This window comes from Aquarana catesbeiana, linkage group LG01 (assembly GCF_042186555.1).
Source record: "Aquarana catesbeiana isolate 2022-GZ linkage group LG01, ASM4218655v1, whole genome shotgun sequence".
Taxonomy (NCBI): Eukaryota; Metazoa; Chordata; class Amphibia; order Anura; family Ranidae; genus Aquarana; species Aquarana catesbeiana.
In genome coordinates this window covers 375393019-375410808 of record NC_133324.1, presented here as the reverse complement: position 1 = coordinate 375410808, position 17790 = coordinate 375393019, and the positions used below count along the sequence as shown (strand labels likewise).

Below are 17790 nucleotides of genomic sequence, written 5' to 3'. Positions count from 1 at the left end.
ACTCGCGCTGACAGGCACGAGTAGAGGAGAGTCAGTCGGCTGTTCTCCTGAAAGGGGGGAGGGTCTAAACTAATTATCAATGCAGCCCCCCTGAGGATGCCCACCCAGGACCACCAGGAATTCCAATCAGTGCCCAATAGGGATGGCACTGTGCCCATCATTGATGTCTGCCAGAGCCCCCTCAGTGCTGCCTATAAGAGCCACTCAGTGCTGCCTCATCAATGCCCATCAGTGAAGGAGAAAACTTGCTAATTTACAAAGTTTTGTAACAGAAATGAATACATTTTTTGAGTTTTCTTCAAAATTTTTTCCAAAAAATGTTGGGGTGAAGAGACCATTCCCCCTGGAATAACTGCTCAAGTTGTCCGCCTGCCAATTCTCCACTCCCGGAATGAAGACTGCCAATAGGCACGGAACATTCCTTTCTGCCCAAGTTAGAACATGGTTCACCTCTCTTTGCGCTGAGAGACTCTTGGTGCCCCCTTGGTGATTGATATAGGCCACAGCTGTGGCATTTTCGGATTGGATCCTGACAGGACAATCCCGTAACCTGGAAGTCCAGGCCTTCAGAGCCAGATGCACTGCCCAAATCTCTAGGATATTGATGGGCGTTACAGGCAAAACCTCGTGCTTCGTATACGAGGCCCAGGTACCATCCACTTTGGATGGATCTGGTCTATGGAGGCTATTTAAATCCAGCATGGATCCCTCCTGGAGCTCCTCAGAGCACATCTTCACTGGTGACCAACACCTTAGACACTGGCGAAAAAACTGATGTACTCCTGATAGGAGGAGGGGTTATATAGGGAGTGAACTTCCTGGATTGGGTATACCAGTGTCCATCACCTGAAGGTGCCTATATACCCATTAAGTCATTAAACTTCAGTCCAGAAAAATGCACGTGTTGTCAGTCCAGAAAGGGAATTAAGACCTGAGTGAATTTCTGGTACATCAACAGGTATTTTCTGGCTGGACTTTACTTTAATTCTTCTAAGTCCCAGGCTTGGAACAAACCTGCAGCTAATAAAATAGAAGAAAAAGTCAGAACCCCTGAGTTCTGGAATTGTTTTGCATCTGTAGCTCAGAGATATGGTCAAGCTTATTTTGAGGTATCTAGCATTCCCAGGAGGGGTCGGAAATGACAGCTCATGCATTTTTCTCATGACAGGCCTCCCTACAGATGCACTGACATCTTACCTAAACCAAAAGAAGCATTTGTGGTGGATGCACTGGTAGATGTGCTACTGGAAGTTGTAGCAGTGGATGCTGGACTGCTGGGGCTACTGGATTGGGTAGTGGCAGCTGTAGTGGCAAGAGCAGCTGGTGACCTGTATAAAATACATAAGAATTCAGCATAAGTGACATTTTTCAGTGGAACTATAAACAGAAAGATACAAAGTGGTATAAAAACGTACCTATTCTGCGTTTTAACGACAAGATGGACAGTGAGCCCATCGTGGATGCCATGCTGACTGAGTGTGTCTTGGTCCTTTAAGATCTTTCCAGCAAATATCAAGACAAGCTGGTCTGTGCTGGATTTGAAGCGTTTTGATATGTCCTCCTTGAACTGAAAAGCAAACATATTTAATTTAATGTTGTATCTAAAATAGCTAAAAAATAAACTATATACATTGTTATTGTGCTGCAAAAGGTAGAAAGTAACCGAATATTACTGAAATTCTACTCTGCTGACTTCCACAGAACAGGAGAAGGGAGCAGAGAGATACAGCATTCATTATTTTTAGAGATGCACTAAAATTTCATGCCACATTGGTCGAAAATGGTGTTATCGGCCTTTTGCCGATGAGAGAAAAAGGTGCCAAGAATAGCGTGGAAAATGTACGCAATTTTGCCATGATTTTACTGTGCTTATGGCGTATTTTTCATAGGTCATGTGACTCAAAAACCACATCAAAAATATAACACGGGTGCGTTGATGCATTCTTGCTGAGATTTCAATGCATTTCAGCTGGGAGGTGCATTTTTGGTGCAGTTTTTTCAACTGACCAAAAATACAGCTAAACATACATAGAATTTAAAGAGATCCATAAAAAAAAAAAAAAGTGCCAATATTGGACGACAATAAGTTCATGATATTAAAAAGTCGAATATAATTATACATTAAAAAAGAGAAGAATCATGTCTCCTGGTACTGTTGGACCTCAGTGCAGCGTTCGATACAGTGGACCACAAAACTCCACTCATCCGCCTCACAGAAGTAGCAGGAGTCACAGATTCAGACCTACAATGGTTTGCATCCTTCTTAGGAAATCGCTCTCAGACAGTGAAACTAGGAGCTTTCACCTCTGAAACCCACGCAATGTCTTGTGGAGTCCCTCAAGGTTCACCCTTGTCACCAGTGCTCTTCAACATCTACATCCGCCCACTTCTCAAAATCATCAGAAAATCGGACCTCTGCTTCCACTCATACGCTGATGATACCCAACTCTACTTTCGCATCACCGGAGAAAAAGACCATCATCAGCAACTAGAAAAATGCCTCACTTTGATAGACGACTGGATGACCACTAGCTCTCTCAAACTCAACGGATCAAAAACAGAGCTTCTCCTACACGCAAACCAAAATTCCAAAACTAAGACCCCATGGACACCGCCCACCATTTTTGGACAGACTATCTCTCCAAGCATCAAAGCCAAGAGTCTCGGAATCATTTTTGACTCAGAAATGTCAATGGATGCACAAATAGGATCAGCAGTCAGCGGATCTCACCATCTCCTCCGCCTGCTACGTAGACTCATCCCCTTCGTCCCAGAAGAGGACAAAGCAGCAGTAGTTGGAACAATCATAAATTCCAGACTCCACTATGCAAACTCCCTCTACATAGGACTACCCCAATATCAGCTTGCGCGCTTGCAACTCATCCAAAACACAGCGGCAAGACTTAACAGGAAAAAAACCCTGGGAATCCATTTCCCCTTCCCTGAGGAGCCTACATTGGCTAACCGTAAAGAATCAAATCACTTTCAAGACCCTCTGCCTCACCCACAAATGTATACAAGGAAACGCTCCTCAATACCTATGCGAGAAAATAAAGCGCTACACACCCAATCACAGTCTTCCATCTTCTAACCAAAACCTCCTCCTTATTCCAAAAACCCGCTACAAAACAAAGGGAGAACGAAGATTTGCAGTCCAAGGACCACGGCTATGGAACGCTCTACCTACTCACATTCGCATGGAAGAAAACCATCAGGCCTTCAGGAAGAAACTCAAGACCTACCTCTTCTAAGAAGCTGGACAACACAGGACGGATCTAGCGCCTTGAGGCGATTCAGTTCGCATTTGCAGCGCTATACAAATCATTCATTCAAAAGCTGTAATTTTTGGTTTTCGGCCAAGTGCATCCAGCATTTTTGGTATCAAAATTTCCCCTTTCAATTGTTTTTTTATTGAAAGTAGACAGGCGAGTTCCAATCACACATTTAAGAAGGATATAGTCAAGTTACAGAAACAGATCACAAATTTCACATTTTAGAAAGCCTTTGCATAGTGACATCCACTAAACAAGTACACATGTTGGGATACAACTCTCTCATACTGCATAATCTACAGCTGTGAATCGGTACCAAAATTCGGTGTACCTCTAATTATTTTTACTGTTCCCTGTGCTCTGAGTGGAGCTTCATCCTATTTTGAATGGACAGACAGTAGTAGAAATATCTGATTGCTGATTTGCCAGGGGTTCGCGAACGCTGTTCCAATCCGGACAGACCCGAATCCGTACACACAGTAATGTCGGGTCTGTCTCGGCCAGCGAGACATCACTTTCGGGAGAGAAGAGACCACGCAAAAGTGACGTTCCATCGCCGCCATCGTCCGCAGTAAGGCTACAGTTATAAGTCGGCAAGCAGACATCTTTTTACACCCACGAAACACAACTGTGTTTGTGTGCCCCAAAATTAAACTTTAGTGTATTTTTTACAGAATTTTGTTTTATAAACCATTACACTAATATCATGTGACATAAAAAATTGGAACTACCACTTTTTTTTTTCTCTAGAGCGTCTGCTTTCAGAAAAAACATGTTTAGGAATTTTATATAATCTTCAAGCCTAAAATGACTTTTTAATCATGTAAACAGTGGGAAAAAAACGGCTCCAAGACTCAAGTGGATAAGGACTCCAGCTAGTGCAGTGGTTCTCAACCTTACTAGTGCCATGACCCCTTGATAAAATTTCTCAAGTTGTAGGGACCCCTAACAGTAAAATTATTTTAGTTGCTCCTTCATTGCTGTATATACCGTATTTATCGGCGTATAACACTCACTTTTTTCCCCTTAAATTGAGGGGAAAATCGCGGGTGTGTGTAATACGCCGATCCCCGCTGATTGTGATTATAGGACCGAGCGGAGCCGACATACACAAAGCCGAGTGTACTTCGGCTGGACTCGGCTCCTCCCGCAGTCCCGCCCATTTCCTCTGATTGCGAGAGGAGAGAAGAGAGCGCCGCCGACATACACAAAGCCGAGTGTACTTCGGCTGGACTCGGCTCCTCTCACAGTCCCGCCCCTGACTGTGAGCAGAGCCGAGTCCAGCCGAAGTACACTCGGCTTTGTGTATGTCGGCGGCGCTCGCTTCTCTCCTCTCGGCCTTGTCATTAAGGGGGAAAATCTTCCGGGGCTGAAGTGGTCAATATACTACAAATTTAATCACAGTATATACACAGTAATTGTTTTACATAGCCCACAGTCAGGCTGCATTCACACCTGAGCGTTTCAAAGTTGCGCAGTTTTACCGCGCTTACTGCATTTTTGCCGAGATTTTGTTCAGGTCACCAATGTAAAAAGGCAGAAAAATGCCTACAATCTGCCTAAAAGAAGCTCATGTTCTTTTTTGTGCTTAGGGCGTTTTTCAGGCGCTTTGCTTCAGGTGACAAAACGCTCAAATGTAAACAGGTGCCATTGAAATTAATGGAATTTTGCTTGTTGGGCGTTTTTCAGGCATTTTTAGCTGAAAACGCTCAGGTGTGAATGCAGCCTGGTGGGAGACAGACAAAGCCTCCCAGCACATATGTCGAAATCTAGTGATAAATGAAAGCTGCTGACACCTTTGGAAGAGGAGGCAACCATAGCAGAGCAATCAGAAGGCCAACACCTACGGACATTAACGAGTAATCATGGATCGGGCCTATTTTTCAGACTGGGCGTTTAAAATCATTTTTTTTTGCTAGAAAATTACTTAGAGTCCCCAAAACATTATGTATGTTTTACCAACACCCTAGAGAATAAAATAGCGGTCGTTACAATACTTTGTCACACCGTATTTGCGCAGCGGTCTTACAAGCGCACTTTTTTTGGGAAAAAAAACACTTTTCTGAATTAAAAATAAAATAAAAAGTTATCCCAATTTTTTTTTTTTTTTAATATTGGGAAAGATAATGTTACGGCGAGTAAATCGATATCCAACATGTCACGCTTCAAAATTGCGCCCGCTCGTTGAATGGCGACAAACTTTTACCCCTAAAAATCTCCATAGGCGACGTTTAAAAATGTCTACAGGTTTCCAATTTTGAGTAACAGATACCTTACATGTATTGTTTTAACACTGTTTTCTTAAGTGGGAGCTACTCAGGTATGCGTTCGCTTCTGCGCGTGAGCTCGGCTGGATGGGGAGCTTTAAAAAAAATAAAAAATAAATAAATGGTTTTTTTTCCTGATTTATTTTACTTTATTTTTTATTTTGACACTTTATATTTTTTATATATTGTGAAATATAATGTTACGCCAAGTAAATTGATACCCAACATGTCACGCTTGAAAATTGCGCCCGCTCGTGGAATGGCGTCAAACTTTTACCCTCAAAAATCTCCATATGCGACGTTTAAAAAATTCTACAGGTTGCACATTTTGCGGTACAGAGGAGGTCTAGGGCTAGAATTATTGCTCTCGCTCTACCGGTCGTGGCGATACCTCACGTGTGTGGTTTGACCACCGTTTTCATATGCGGGCGCTACTCGCGTATGCGTTCGCTTCTTTATTATTAATTTTACAATATTTTATTTTTACACTGTTTTAAAAAAAAAAAAAAAATGGTGTCACTTTTATTCCTATTACAAGGAATGTAAACATCGACACAGGGAGGCATGCAGCTGCAGATGGGCATTGTTGACCCTCTTTTTCCCCATTTACAGTAGCTGCTGCATTTCTCACCCTCGGCTTATACTCGGGTCAATAGGGAGGGATTCCATGGCCAACACTAGTAAATTCCTTGTAGAACAAGGCTGGTCTTTTAGGGCCCATTCACACCTGAGCGTTTTCAGCTCGTAAAACGGTCATCTCAAAAGTTCAAAAACGCCCAACAAGCAAAATCCCATTTAAAAGGCCCCTGTTCACATCTGAGGGTTCTGTCGCCTGAAGGAAAAACGCCTAAAACTCAAAGTACATGAGCTTCTTTTTAAGCAGATTACAGGCATTTTTCTGCTTTTTACATTGGTGACCTTTTGACCTGTACAAAATCGTGGAAAAATTGCTGCAAAAAATGCAGCAAAATCGCCTTAGACTGCATTCACACTTGAGTATCATTTTCAGGCAGAAAGTTGCACGTTTTTACCGCGATTTGTACAGGTCAAAAATTTAAAGAGCAGGAAATTGCCTGTTCTGCCCAAAAAGAAGCTCATGTACTTTTTTGAGCTTCAGGAGTTTTGCTTCAGGCTACAGAACACTCAGATGTAAACAGGGGCCATTTAAATGAAAGGGATTTTCCTAGTTGGGCATTATTCAACTTTTGAGATGAGCGTTTTTGCAAGCTGAAATGCAGCCTTAACCCTTTTGCTGCCAGAGCAGTTTTTGCACACATTTAAAAAAAATCATTTTAGGATGTAGATTACACAAACCCACAAATATTATATATTTTCTGAAAGCACTAGAGAATATAATAGTGGTAGTTACAATTTTTTATGTCACACGATATTGCCGCAGAGGTTTAGGAAATGCAAAATTTCAGAAGAAAAAAAAAAAAACCCTACCTATGTTACCTCCAGGAACCACGCCTCTCACATGCCCTGTGATCGTTGTGTCCTTTGGACACAGCTGATCATGGTAAAGGGAAAATCACACATTTAACACCAGCAACTATGTAAACATATCTACTCCTTTCCTCATTGTGTGAGAAGAGAGCCAGTAACCTGCAATCCTGACAGGGGATATGTACATAGATAATCAGAGCACTAAGCATCAGTGCACTGATCATCAGTGCAGCCCCTTCAGTGCCAATTAGTGCCCATCAGCACAGTCTCAAATATCCTTATTTGGAAAATTTCATATTAAAAAAAAAAAAAAAAAAGTTTTCTTCCCCCAAAATGTTTTATTTTTAGCTAAACAAACAGTGGTATTTAAATACCACCAAAAGAAAACGGTCTTCAAAAAAAAAAAAAAGAATTTATAAAAATTTCATATACAGTGTTGCATGAATAAATTGTCATTCAAAATGCAATTGTGCTGAAAACTGAACTGGGCAGGAAGTGGGTATAAGTACCCAGTAGGCAAGTAAAGTGTTACTAAACCCAGGACCCTGAAATTAACTATATCTGGTCTCCCACAGTACACAGAACATAGAAATGCAGTTATTTTAGTAAATATAAACTGCTAACTACCTTTTCTTAACAGCAGTATATAGCAGTCGTGTGACTTCCATCCCTGTGTGGTAAAGCTGGTAGGAGTTTTAATTCTGCTCTCACTGTCCTATAAAACTTCAGGACACATGAATCATTGTCTGGACAGTGCCGATTGGCCCTGTGCTGACCATATGCACTCTCCCAAGAACAAAAAAAAAAATTATAGTAATACACGGAGCATGTGCAGCCTGACTCCTTCCATTTATAATATTCGGAGAAGAGTTGGAGATCAGAGAGGACAGGATCAATCAGCCTTTTTACACAATGCAGAGGATTAACCCCTTAGGTTCCACAGTGAGTATAACAAGCATGCGTTACTGTAATGTGTCTCAACTTCAGTCCTCAAGTACCCCTAACAGGTCATAATTTCCCTCAGATGAAACGGCTGTGGTAATTACTAAGGCAGTAAAATTGATCAAATCACCTATGCAAAATAATGAAAAGCCTGAAAACATGACCTGTTAGGGGTACTTGAGGACTGGAGTTGAGAAAACCGTGTTATTACCAGTTAACTTCTTTTTCCAGGAATCTTCCAGGACGGCTTACAGAGAGATAGGCTCCTCCCACCTATCACAGGAAACACACGATCCACATCATAAAAGCAGCACACATGTATTAGCCCCTCAGTATTAACAAATAACCGAAGGCTTCAGAATAAGCAATCATTAAACCTTCATTAGCATAGCTTCATCTTTACTCTATGTTTTACATTGCTAATCACCAACCAAGAAGGGAGGGAACTGACGCCGTCCTGGAAGATTCCTGGAAAAAGTAGTTAACAGGTAATAACACGGTTTTTCCAAGTCATCTTCCAGGACGACTTACAGAGAGGACAAAATAGGACTACCTGATCAGGGCGGGACCAAAACCTGCAGCACTTTCCTGCCGAAAGACTGGTCTTGGTTGGCAAGCAGATCCAGTCTGTAAAGCTTTACGAACGTCTGGAACCTGAACCAGGTTGCGGCCTTGCAAATCTGGAGGGGAGACGCTCCTGCCCTTCCAACCCAAGAAGTAGAAACCACTCTTGTGGAATGAGCATTTATTCCTAACGGAGGTGTACGGGATGCTGCTTTGTATGCCTCCGTGATGGCCGAGTTCATCCACCTTGCGATGGTATTTTTAGACGCCCTTTTACCCCTGTTTGCACCTGCAAACACAAACAGGCTGGTGGAACGCCGCCATTCCTTGGTGCGCTCTATGTAAGCGATCAAGCATCTCCTAACATCTATCTTATTAAATCCTGCCTCCTTGTTGTCTATTGGCTCAAACAGTGTTTTACAAAGACTTTGCAACACAGTGGATAAGTCCCAGAGAGGGAACCTCCTTGACTTGGGGACCCGCTTATGGCTGATGGATGCAAGAAATCTCTTGACCAGTGGCTCTTCTGACAGTCTTTGATTTAAAAAGCTAGACAGAGCCGATACCTGCACCTTAGGGTACTGACTGCCAGATTTAGATCTGCTCCAGCTTGGAGGAAATCTAGGACCGCCGGGATCATGGCTCCTGACACTCTGGTATTGAGCAGGCGCCAGGCCCCAAATTTTTTCCAGATTTTACTGTAAATTGCATTAGTGGACGGCTTCCAGCTGCTAAGAATGGTATCGATTACTTTTGCCGATAACCCTCTCTGCTCTAACAGCTCCCTCTCAGAACCCAGGCCGTCAGAGAAAGAGCTCACTTCTGGATGATTCAACTCTCCCTGATATATGAGGTCTGTCCTGTAAGGCAGTCTCCAAGGCTCCGAGATGCTGGGTCTTAGTAGTCCTGAGAATGGTCAGAATGGTGCGATCAGGATAAGCTTCGTGCTCGACATATCTTCCGGATAATGTTTGGAATGAGTGCAAAACATGGAAACGCATACACCAGATTTGCCTCCCAGGACTGGGATAGGGCATCTAGGCCCAGACTGAGATGCTCTCTCTGTAGGGAGAAAAATTGTTCTACCTGCCTGTTCTGCCTTGTAGTAGAATCTGTTGGATTCCCCACTTCTGCACTATCTGTTCAAACACTGTTCGATTCAAGCACCATTCTGTCTGAGACAGAACCTCCCTGCTTAGGACATCTGCCTTTCATGTGAATTGAAGACAGGGATAAAAGATTTGCCTCCGCCCATTGAAGGATCTTTTCTGCTATCCTCACCTGGGACTCTTGTACCTCCCTGCTTGTTGATGTAACTTACTGTGGTAATATTGTCCGAAAGGACCTGCACGTGTCTTCCCCTCAGAGTTGCACCAAAGGCTGCTAAAGCCTTTAGAACTGCTCTCAGCTCCATTGCATTGGAGGAGAGGCTGGCTTCCTGCTGGTTCCAGACCCCTTGGGCCATCTGTGCGCTCCCCACTACTGACGTCCATGGTGATTGCCAGAGGACTGTGTTGGGACCAAAGTCGACCTGCAGAGATATTTGCAGGGATCAACCACCACTGTAATTGAGAGTTTTACTTCCTGCGGGATCTCTGTCTGCCTCTGAAGAGATTCCTTCCTTCCACCCCAGACAGAAAGCACGAACGCCTGAAATGCTCGAGTATGGAATTGTGCCCACTGGACTCGTGGAAAGGCTGCCGTCATCAAACCAAGAACCCTCATTATACCTTGAATTGAGGTCTCTGGAAGGGACAAACTTTTTTTTGTTTTTGCTGTTGTTTTTTGGGGAAAGGAAACCCTTTCTTTTTATCGGCCAACCTCTCTAGGACAGATTCTAGCTCTTTACCAAAGAGCAAATCTCCATTAAAGGGGAGGGAACAGAGTTTGGCCTTTGACACTGTCTCCTCCCCAGGACTTCAGCCAGATAGCCCTCCTGGCTTCATTAATTAATGCTGTAGACCTGGCCGAGAATATTACAGACTCCGTGGATGCATCTGCTATATAGGCTACTGCCTTATTTAGTGTTGGTAAAGCATCCAAAATTTCTTCCCTGGGAGTATCTGACTCCAGAAGAGTGCGGAGCGGTTTAAGCCACAAATCAAGCGTACAAGCCACGCATGTAGTGGCTAGTGCTGGTTTAAAGTTAGCAGAGCAGGCTTCCCAGGCTTTCTTTAAATACCCTTCTGCCTTTCTGTCCATTGGCTACTTTAGGGTACCTGAGTCTATAAAGGAAAGCTTTGAACCTTTTGAAACTTTAGATAGGGAAGCGTCCAGTCTGGGGCACTTTTCCCACATCTTTGTATCCTCCTCTTTAAAGGGAAACCTTCTTTTCAAATTTTTAGGGAAGAAGACTCCCTTTTCCGGTCTCCTCCATTCCTGAAGTACTGTCTCTTTTAGGGACGTATGTACCGGAAAGGTTCTGCTCTGCTTAGGCTGAAGGCCTGCATATAAAAAGGCCATGTACAGACAACTCCTGGTCCTCTGGTTTCTCCAGCTCCAGGGTGTCGTATATAGACTTTAATAGCTCCTCTGTTTTCTCTGAAGGAAAAAGGGATCTTTGAAACTTGCTGGGTCTTTCCTCATTTCAGTCCCCCTCCTCAGACTCTGAGCTCTCCTCCAGTACTCCATGCTGGTGGGCTGTCCGTGCCTTGGTCAGGACCACCGCCTAACACTAGTACTGGTGCCAGAAGTACAAGGGATAGGTTCAGCAAGAGCTTCCTGCTCTCTGGGTTTAAAGTAGGGCTGCAACTAATGATTATTTTCATAATCGATTAATCGGTTAATGACCTTAAAAAAAAAAAGTGGTGTATAACTTAGTTAATATGTAAAGTTTAAAAAAAAAGGCAATTTATTCTTAACCACTTGCCGCCCACCATATAGCAGAATGACGGCGGCAAAGTGGTTTCAATATCCTGACTGGACGTCATATGACGTCCGCAGGATATTGAGCCGCTGCGCGCCCCCGGGGGCGCGCATTGCGGCGATCGTTGTTGCGGGGTGTCAGTGCCCATCAGTGCTGCCTATCAATGCCCATCAGTGCTGCATATCAGTGCCACACATCAGTGCCCATCGTCAGTGCCCGCTCATCGCTGCCGCCTTATCAGTGCCCGTCAGTGCCGCCTTATCAGTGCCCATCAGTGAAAGAGAAAACTTACTTATTTACAAAATTTTTAAACAAAAACAAAAGCAAAACTTTTGTTTTTTTCAAAATGTTCGGTCTTTTTTTATCTGTTTCGCAAAAAATAAAAACCGCAGAGGTGATCAAATACCACCAAAAGAAAGCTCTATTTGTGGGAACAAAATGATAAAAATTTAGTTTGGGTACAGTGTTGGATGACCGCGCAATTGTCATTCAAACTGCGACAGCACTGAAAGCTGAAAATTGGTCTGGGCAGGAAGGTGTATAAGTGCCCTGTATTGAAGTGGTTAAATAACTCTATGCAGTAGTAAATACAAATAACTATATGGTTAGGGAGCAAAATATCGAATCCACTCTGAGAATAATAGACAGAAGAGATATAGGGGGTTAAAAAAGTATAGATGTGAATGTGTCCTATAGGAAAGCATGTAAATGAACTGTAGTGCGGTTCTGCAAAAAGCACCAAAAACACATAGGTGTGAACCAGGTCTAAGAAATTTAGTAACATAATGGGGTTAAAAAAAAATAAAATTAGCCCTTTATAGTACAAAAAAAGCAGATAATCACTACTGTAAAGGGTTCATTTTTTTACTGTAGAACTGTGAAAGTAATTTACAGTAGCGATTATTTGCTCTTTTTGTACTATAAAGGGCTAATTTTTTTTTTTTTTTTTTTAACCCCATTATATTACTGGCCGATTAATCGATTATGAAAATAGTAATCGATTAATTTCATATTTGATTAGTTGTTTCAGCCCTGGTTTAAAGGACTGTAAAGTCTGTTTCATCCCTTTCTTCATTGAGTCCATAAAACCCTTGAGGATAGGGCCTGTTTCTCCTTTGATGAGCTTGTCTATACAGTCCTGACATGCACTTCTCTTCCACCCATAAGGCATTTTCTTGGTGCACTTCGGGCACCTTTTTCTGGGCGTCTCTGTTTTGCTATCTCTTAGCATTTTTTTTTTTTTAAAGTACCTACCACCGGAGCCTATGCTAGTATGTGCGACACCTGTCCACCCTAAGCATATCAATAAACAGGCTCTGGAAAAAAAACACAACGCCCCCTGTGCCCCCACCACAGGAGGATAAGAAAAGGGAAGGAGAAGTCTGCCCCCTATTTTCTTACCTTAGGGCCTGAATCAATGGATGGCGCCTCCAGACCTGCTTCCTTGGGTCCTGGTATCTCCATGCTCCTGGAAGCCTTCGGCACCATCTTTTTATTCAGGCCCCTATTTAAGGAGGTATGGAGAATCCGGGGAGGCGCTGTGGATCCGACCCCGCCCTCTGGCACAGCCCTGTTATGCTTCCGATATCCTAGCTAGGGCTTCACTTCCCGACGTCTGGGCTGGGTGTACCAAGATGGCCTCCGCTAGACTTCCTGCCATGTCACTTCCTGTCGCCAGCGCTGGAAGTTACCTCATCACTCTGCACCACCAGCACGATCCACATGCTGGGGATAGAGAAGCCCTGCAACATGGAGATCTCTGTAAATGGCAGAAGAAAGATACCCGGACCATGCGGCGGCCTGCACCTCCACTAGAACACTCTGCTGTGCCTTTCAGATAGACCCACTGGATCACCTCCTCCACTCCTCACAGGTACCTCACTGAGGCTACAACTCAATCGGGAAAGGGGGTCCCTTACTTTCACCCCAGACCGCTCTATCAGGTCTCTGGGTGGCCTAAACTGACTCATACCCCAGGAGTACTACCCCTGTTTGCCCTGGGTATGGACGTCCGGAGGCCCCTGCCACCTAGCACGAAGGCCTGAAAAATAACAAACATCTGTTTTGAGTTCCTGACTGGCCGGAGGAAACACAAATACTGAGGGGCTAATACATGTGTTCTGCTTTTACGATGTGGATCATGTGTTTCCTGTGCTAGGTGGGAGGAGCCTATCTCTGTAAGCCGTCCTGGAAGATGACTTGGAAAACGTGGCTTTACTGCATATACAGACTGATTTTACTGTTGTGGGTTTAATAACACTTTAATTGAACAAGCTGAAGTTAGAAGCAGATTGGCTACCATGCACAGTTGCACCAGATTCTGAGTGCTCCAGTTTTAGTAAATCTCCCTCAAGTGTAATTTGTGTGCTGCCTTGTTCCTCTATCAGCATGAATAACCTCAGTCAAGTTTTCCTGACACAAAAAAAAAAGAAAGGTGACACGAGATGGATCTCCAGCTGATTGAAAGCTTCAGCTCTGTTACTGTGTGACGGGGTGTGTCTCGTCCAATCAGCTCCCCTCTCTGAGCTCTGTAGAGTGTCATTTCAGCTCTTCGCCCCATTTTTCTGAGGGCTCAGACAAACTTTATAAATTCTGCACTTTGAACAGCTGTAGAGAAGACTGCAGATAAACAGGTACAACTTATACAGGAGGATTTGTTATATTTCTGTGTATCACCTGAAGCCAGTCACTTCAGTGGGTAAATGGAAGGGTTTACACCACTTTAAAGTAGAACAAAAAGGAAAAATGTGTTTTTAATGTTGGCTCCTGGGTGGAGAAATATGCCCCAATTTTGAACCATATGGCCCCAGACATCTCTGTGTACGAGTCCATAAATGACATACACTATTTTACCAAAAGTATTGGGATGGCTGCCTTTACACACAAACTTTAATGGCATCCCAGTCTTAGTCCGTAGGGTTCAATATTGAGTTGGCCCACCCTTAGCAGTTATAACAGCGTCAACTCTTCTGAGAAGGCTGTCCACAAGGTTTAGGAGAGTGTCTATAGGAATGTTTGACCATTCTTCCAGAAGCACATTTATGAGGTCAGGCACCGATGTTGGACGAGAAGGCCTGGCTCGCAGTCTGCGCTTTAATTCATCCCAAAGGTATTCTATTGGGTTGAGGTCAGGACTCGGTGCAGTCAAGTTTCTCCAGCCCAAGCTCGCTCATCCATGTCTTTATGGAACTTGCTTTGTGTACTGGTCCACATCATTTGATTGAGGGAGGGGGGATTATGATGTGGGGTTGTTTTTCAGGGGTTGGGCTTGGCCCCTTAGTTCCAGTGAAGGAAACTCTTAAGGCATCAGCATACCAAGACATTTAGGACTATTTCATGCTCCCAACGTTGTGGGAACAGTTTGGGAATGGCCCTTTCCTGTTCAAACATGAAAGCGCACCTGTGCACAAAGCAAGGTCCATAAAGATATGGATGAGTGAGTTTGGGGTGGAGGAACTTGACTGGCCTGCACCTCAACCTGACTGCTCCAATCCATCCCAAAGGTGTTCTATCGGGTTGAGGTGCAGGCCAGTCAAGTTCCTCCACCCCAAACTCACTCATCCATATCTTTATGGACCTTGCTTTGTGCACTGGTATGCAGTCATGTTGGAACAGGAAGGGGCCATCCCCAAACTATTCCCACAAACATGGGAGCATGAAATTGTCCAAAATGTCTTGGTATGCTGACACCTTAAAGTGGATGTAAACCCAATGTCATCCTTTCTAAACTACTGCCATATGGTTATCTATAAGGATATACACGCCTCCTGCATGTATCTTTACCTGTCAAATGTCTCCCCTCTGTCTGTTATGAGAACCCGAAAAAACTGCAGATTCTGTGGGTGGGTCTGTTGTCTGGAGCTCGGTGGGTGGAGTTGTAATGTCAGTAGACTCCCCGCCCACCTCTACACTCCCCTTGTCAATATCCATTTTCTCCTGTGTATTTCTAACACTGAACTTCTGCTATGATCTCAAACATCCAGTGAAAAGACAGGAAAGTAACCACATGACTTCAGCGTGCCAAATCATGGTGAGGTGTGGAACAGCCAATCCTTGCAGAGCTGCTGAAGAAAGGAGTGGGGGAGGGAATTAAAAATAATGCATGTCTTAGGCTAGTGCACGAGATGTAAATCACCTGTCACTCACAGCAAGGGGGAGGATTTGACAAAGTTTTTCTCTGTTTGACAAGATTTATCTCACTGACCAATAACAGAGGATTGCTCAGAGATGGATTAACTCTGTGTGGCAAGACTGGGCTCAAATGATAGCAAATCTTATACTCTACATCAGGGATATAGCGGACCTCCAGCTGTTGCAGAACTACAAGTCCCATGAGGCATAGCAAGACTGACAGCCACAAGCATGACACCCAGAGGTAGAGGCATGATGGGACTTGTAGTCTTGCAACAGCTGGAGGTCCGCTAATCGTATATCCCTGCTCTACATTGTGACATCAAAAAAAAAAAAATAATAAATTTCGGGTTTACATCCACTTTATGAGTTCCCTTCACTAGAACTAAGGGGCTGAGCCCAACCCCTGAAAAATAACCCAACACCATAATCCCCCCTCGATCAAATGATTTGGACCAGTACACAAAGCAAGTTCCATAAAGACCATGGATGAGCGAGTTTGGGGTGGAGGAACTTGACTGGCCTGCACAGAGTCCTGACCTCAAGGTGATATTATACCTTTTGGATGAATTAGAGCGCAGACTGCGAGCCAGGCCTTCTCGTCCAACATCAGTGCCTGACCTCACAAATGCGCTTCTGGAAGAATGGTCAAACATTCCCATAGACACACTCCTAAACCTTGTGGACAGCCTTCCTAGAAGAGTTGAAGCTGTTATAGCTGCAAAGGGTGGCCCAACTCTATACTGAACCCTACAGACTAAAACTGGGATGACATTGTATTGTAACTGTACTGCCTGCCCTCATGGTGGAAAGCGCTGTGCAAACTGTCAGCGCTATATAAATCCTCTATAATAATAAAGTTCATGTGCGTGTAAAGGCAGGCATCCCAATACTTTTGGTAATATAGTGTATGTATAGCCAAAACTTTGTTATGTTTGGATAGAGAAAGCGAGGGTTAAGGCTTTAGATTCTATGTTCTGGTGACCATGAATGTGGGGGGGGGGGGGATGTACAATTTGAGTTGTCACCACAACAGGAATAGAGGGGAAACCTTCAGACAAGGGACTTTTGTTGTGGTGACAAGGATGGGGATTTCCCTGTTTCCTTTCACTTCCTGTTGTGTGTACAGAGCAGGAAGTGGAGTGAAATCTCCCAATCTGATGATTTATCCCCTCTCTATTGCAATGGAACAACAAGCCTTGGTTTATACATGTGATAACATAGAAGGCTCCTTCTCCTGAGGAAGGTGGGAACATCTGGATGATGCTCAGTCTCACCTCTCTGACGCTGCTGTTCTCCGGCACAGCGAACTCCTCTTTCTCCTTGGGGGTCTTCACTGTGACTTTAATAGTCGGAGGAGAGTCGGAAGAGGATGGTGCGGGGGGGTCGGACATGGCTGTATAAAGGCGGAGAGGATGGAGGAGCCGCTTAGTATGGTGGGGAGAAGTGATATGAACAGGTCCTGAGTGATGTTTCTTATAGAGCCGGCTCTGGGTACACCATGTGTCAGGCGCTCTTCGGCTCTCGGGCGGTGCTGGCGCAGCTCAGGCCGCACTAACAGCTCTTCCTCATAGCACAGCGTCACCACTACGTCACCGCACAGCACTCTGGGACAGCCTGTGGTGGTGACCGGCTTTCGCTCACGGTGGGCTCTCGTCGTTTTCTTTTTTTGTTAGCTTGGCCACAGTGAGAAGTCCTAAACCTGTACACTCACTAGAAATATCTCCGGCTAAGCCAGCAGTTTCTTCTCGTAACGGCAGACAAAAAAAAAAGAAAAGGACTGCGGTCGCGATATGATGACGTTTGCAGTGTCATAGAAACTGCTAGAACAGAGCTCAGCATTCCAGAAACACCAAGTGCGCGCTGGAGGTGGGGAATCGGCCGAACATTATGTCGCTTCTAAAATGCAGCGGCCATTTTGTTGGTTGGAAAAAAAAAAAGGCTGCAATGGCAATCACAGTGAGCAGGAGGTGAGCTTGGCAACCAATCAGCTTTTATCTTTTATTTTCAAAGCTGATTGGTAGCTCCAGACTATCTGTTCCAGTTTTCATACATTGCCCATACATTGCAAACTAACCTGGTACACAAAGCTCCCAACTGTTCCTCATGTGAAGGGAATGCCCCTGTTTTAACCACTTCAATACTGGGCACTTTCACCCCCTTCCTGCCCAGGCCAGTTTTCAGCGCTGTCACACTTTTGAATGACAATTGTCATACAACACTGTACTCATATGGCATTTTTATCATTTTTTTCAGACAAATAGAGATTTCTTTTGGTGGTGTTTAACCGCTTGCGTACCAG

General features: G+C 44.2%; 1 protein-coding gene across 1 annotated transcript in view; it reads right to left on the bottom strand.

Moving 5' to 3' along the window:
* The window catches only part of UBQLN1 (ubiquilin 1), a 71009-nt gene extending 53714 nt beyond the window's left edge, over window positions 1–17295 (bottom strand). Inside the window, exons 1-3 of the mRNA XM_073633696.1 lie at window positions 16766–17295; window positions 1416–1567; window positions 1198–1328 (exon numbers count right to left, since the gene is read on the bottom strand). Of these exons, the coding sequence (XP_073489797.1) occupies window positions 1198–1328; window positions 1416–1567; window positions 16766–16882 (400 nt within the window). The 5' untranslated portion in view covers window positions 16883–17295. The remainder of the gene's footprint in view (window positions 1–1197; window positions 1329–1415; window positions 1568–16765) is intronic.
* Window positions 17296–17790: the final 495 nt, after the last annotated feature.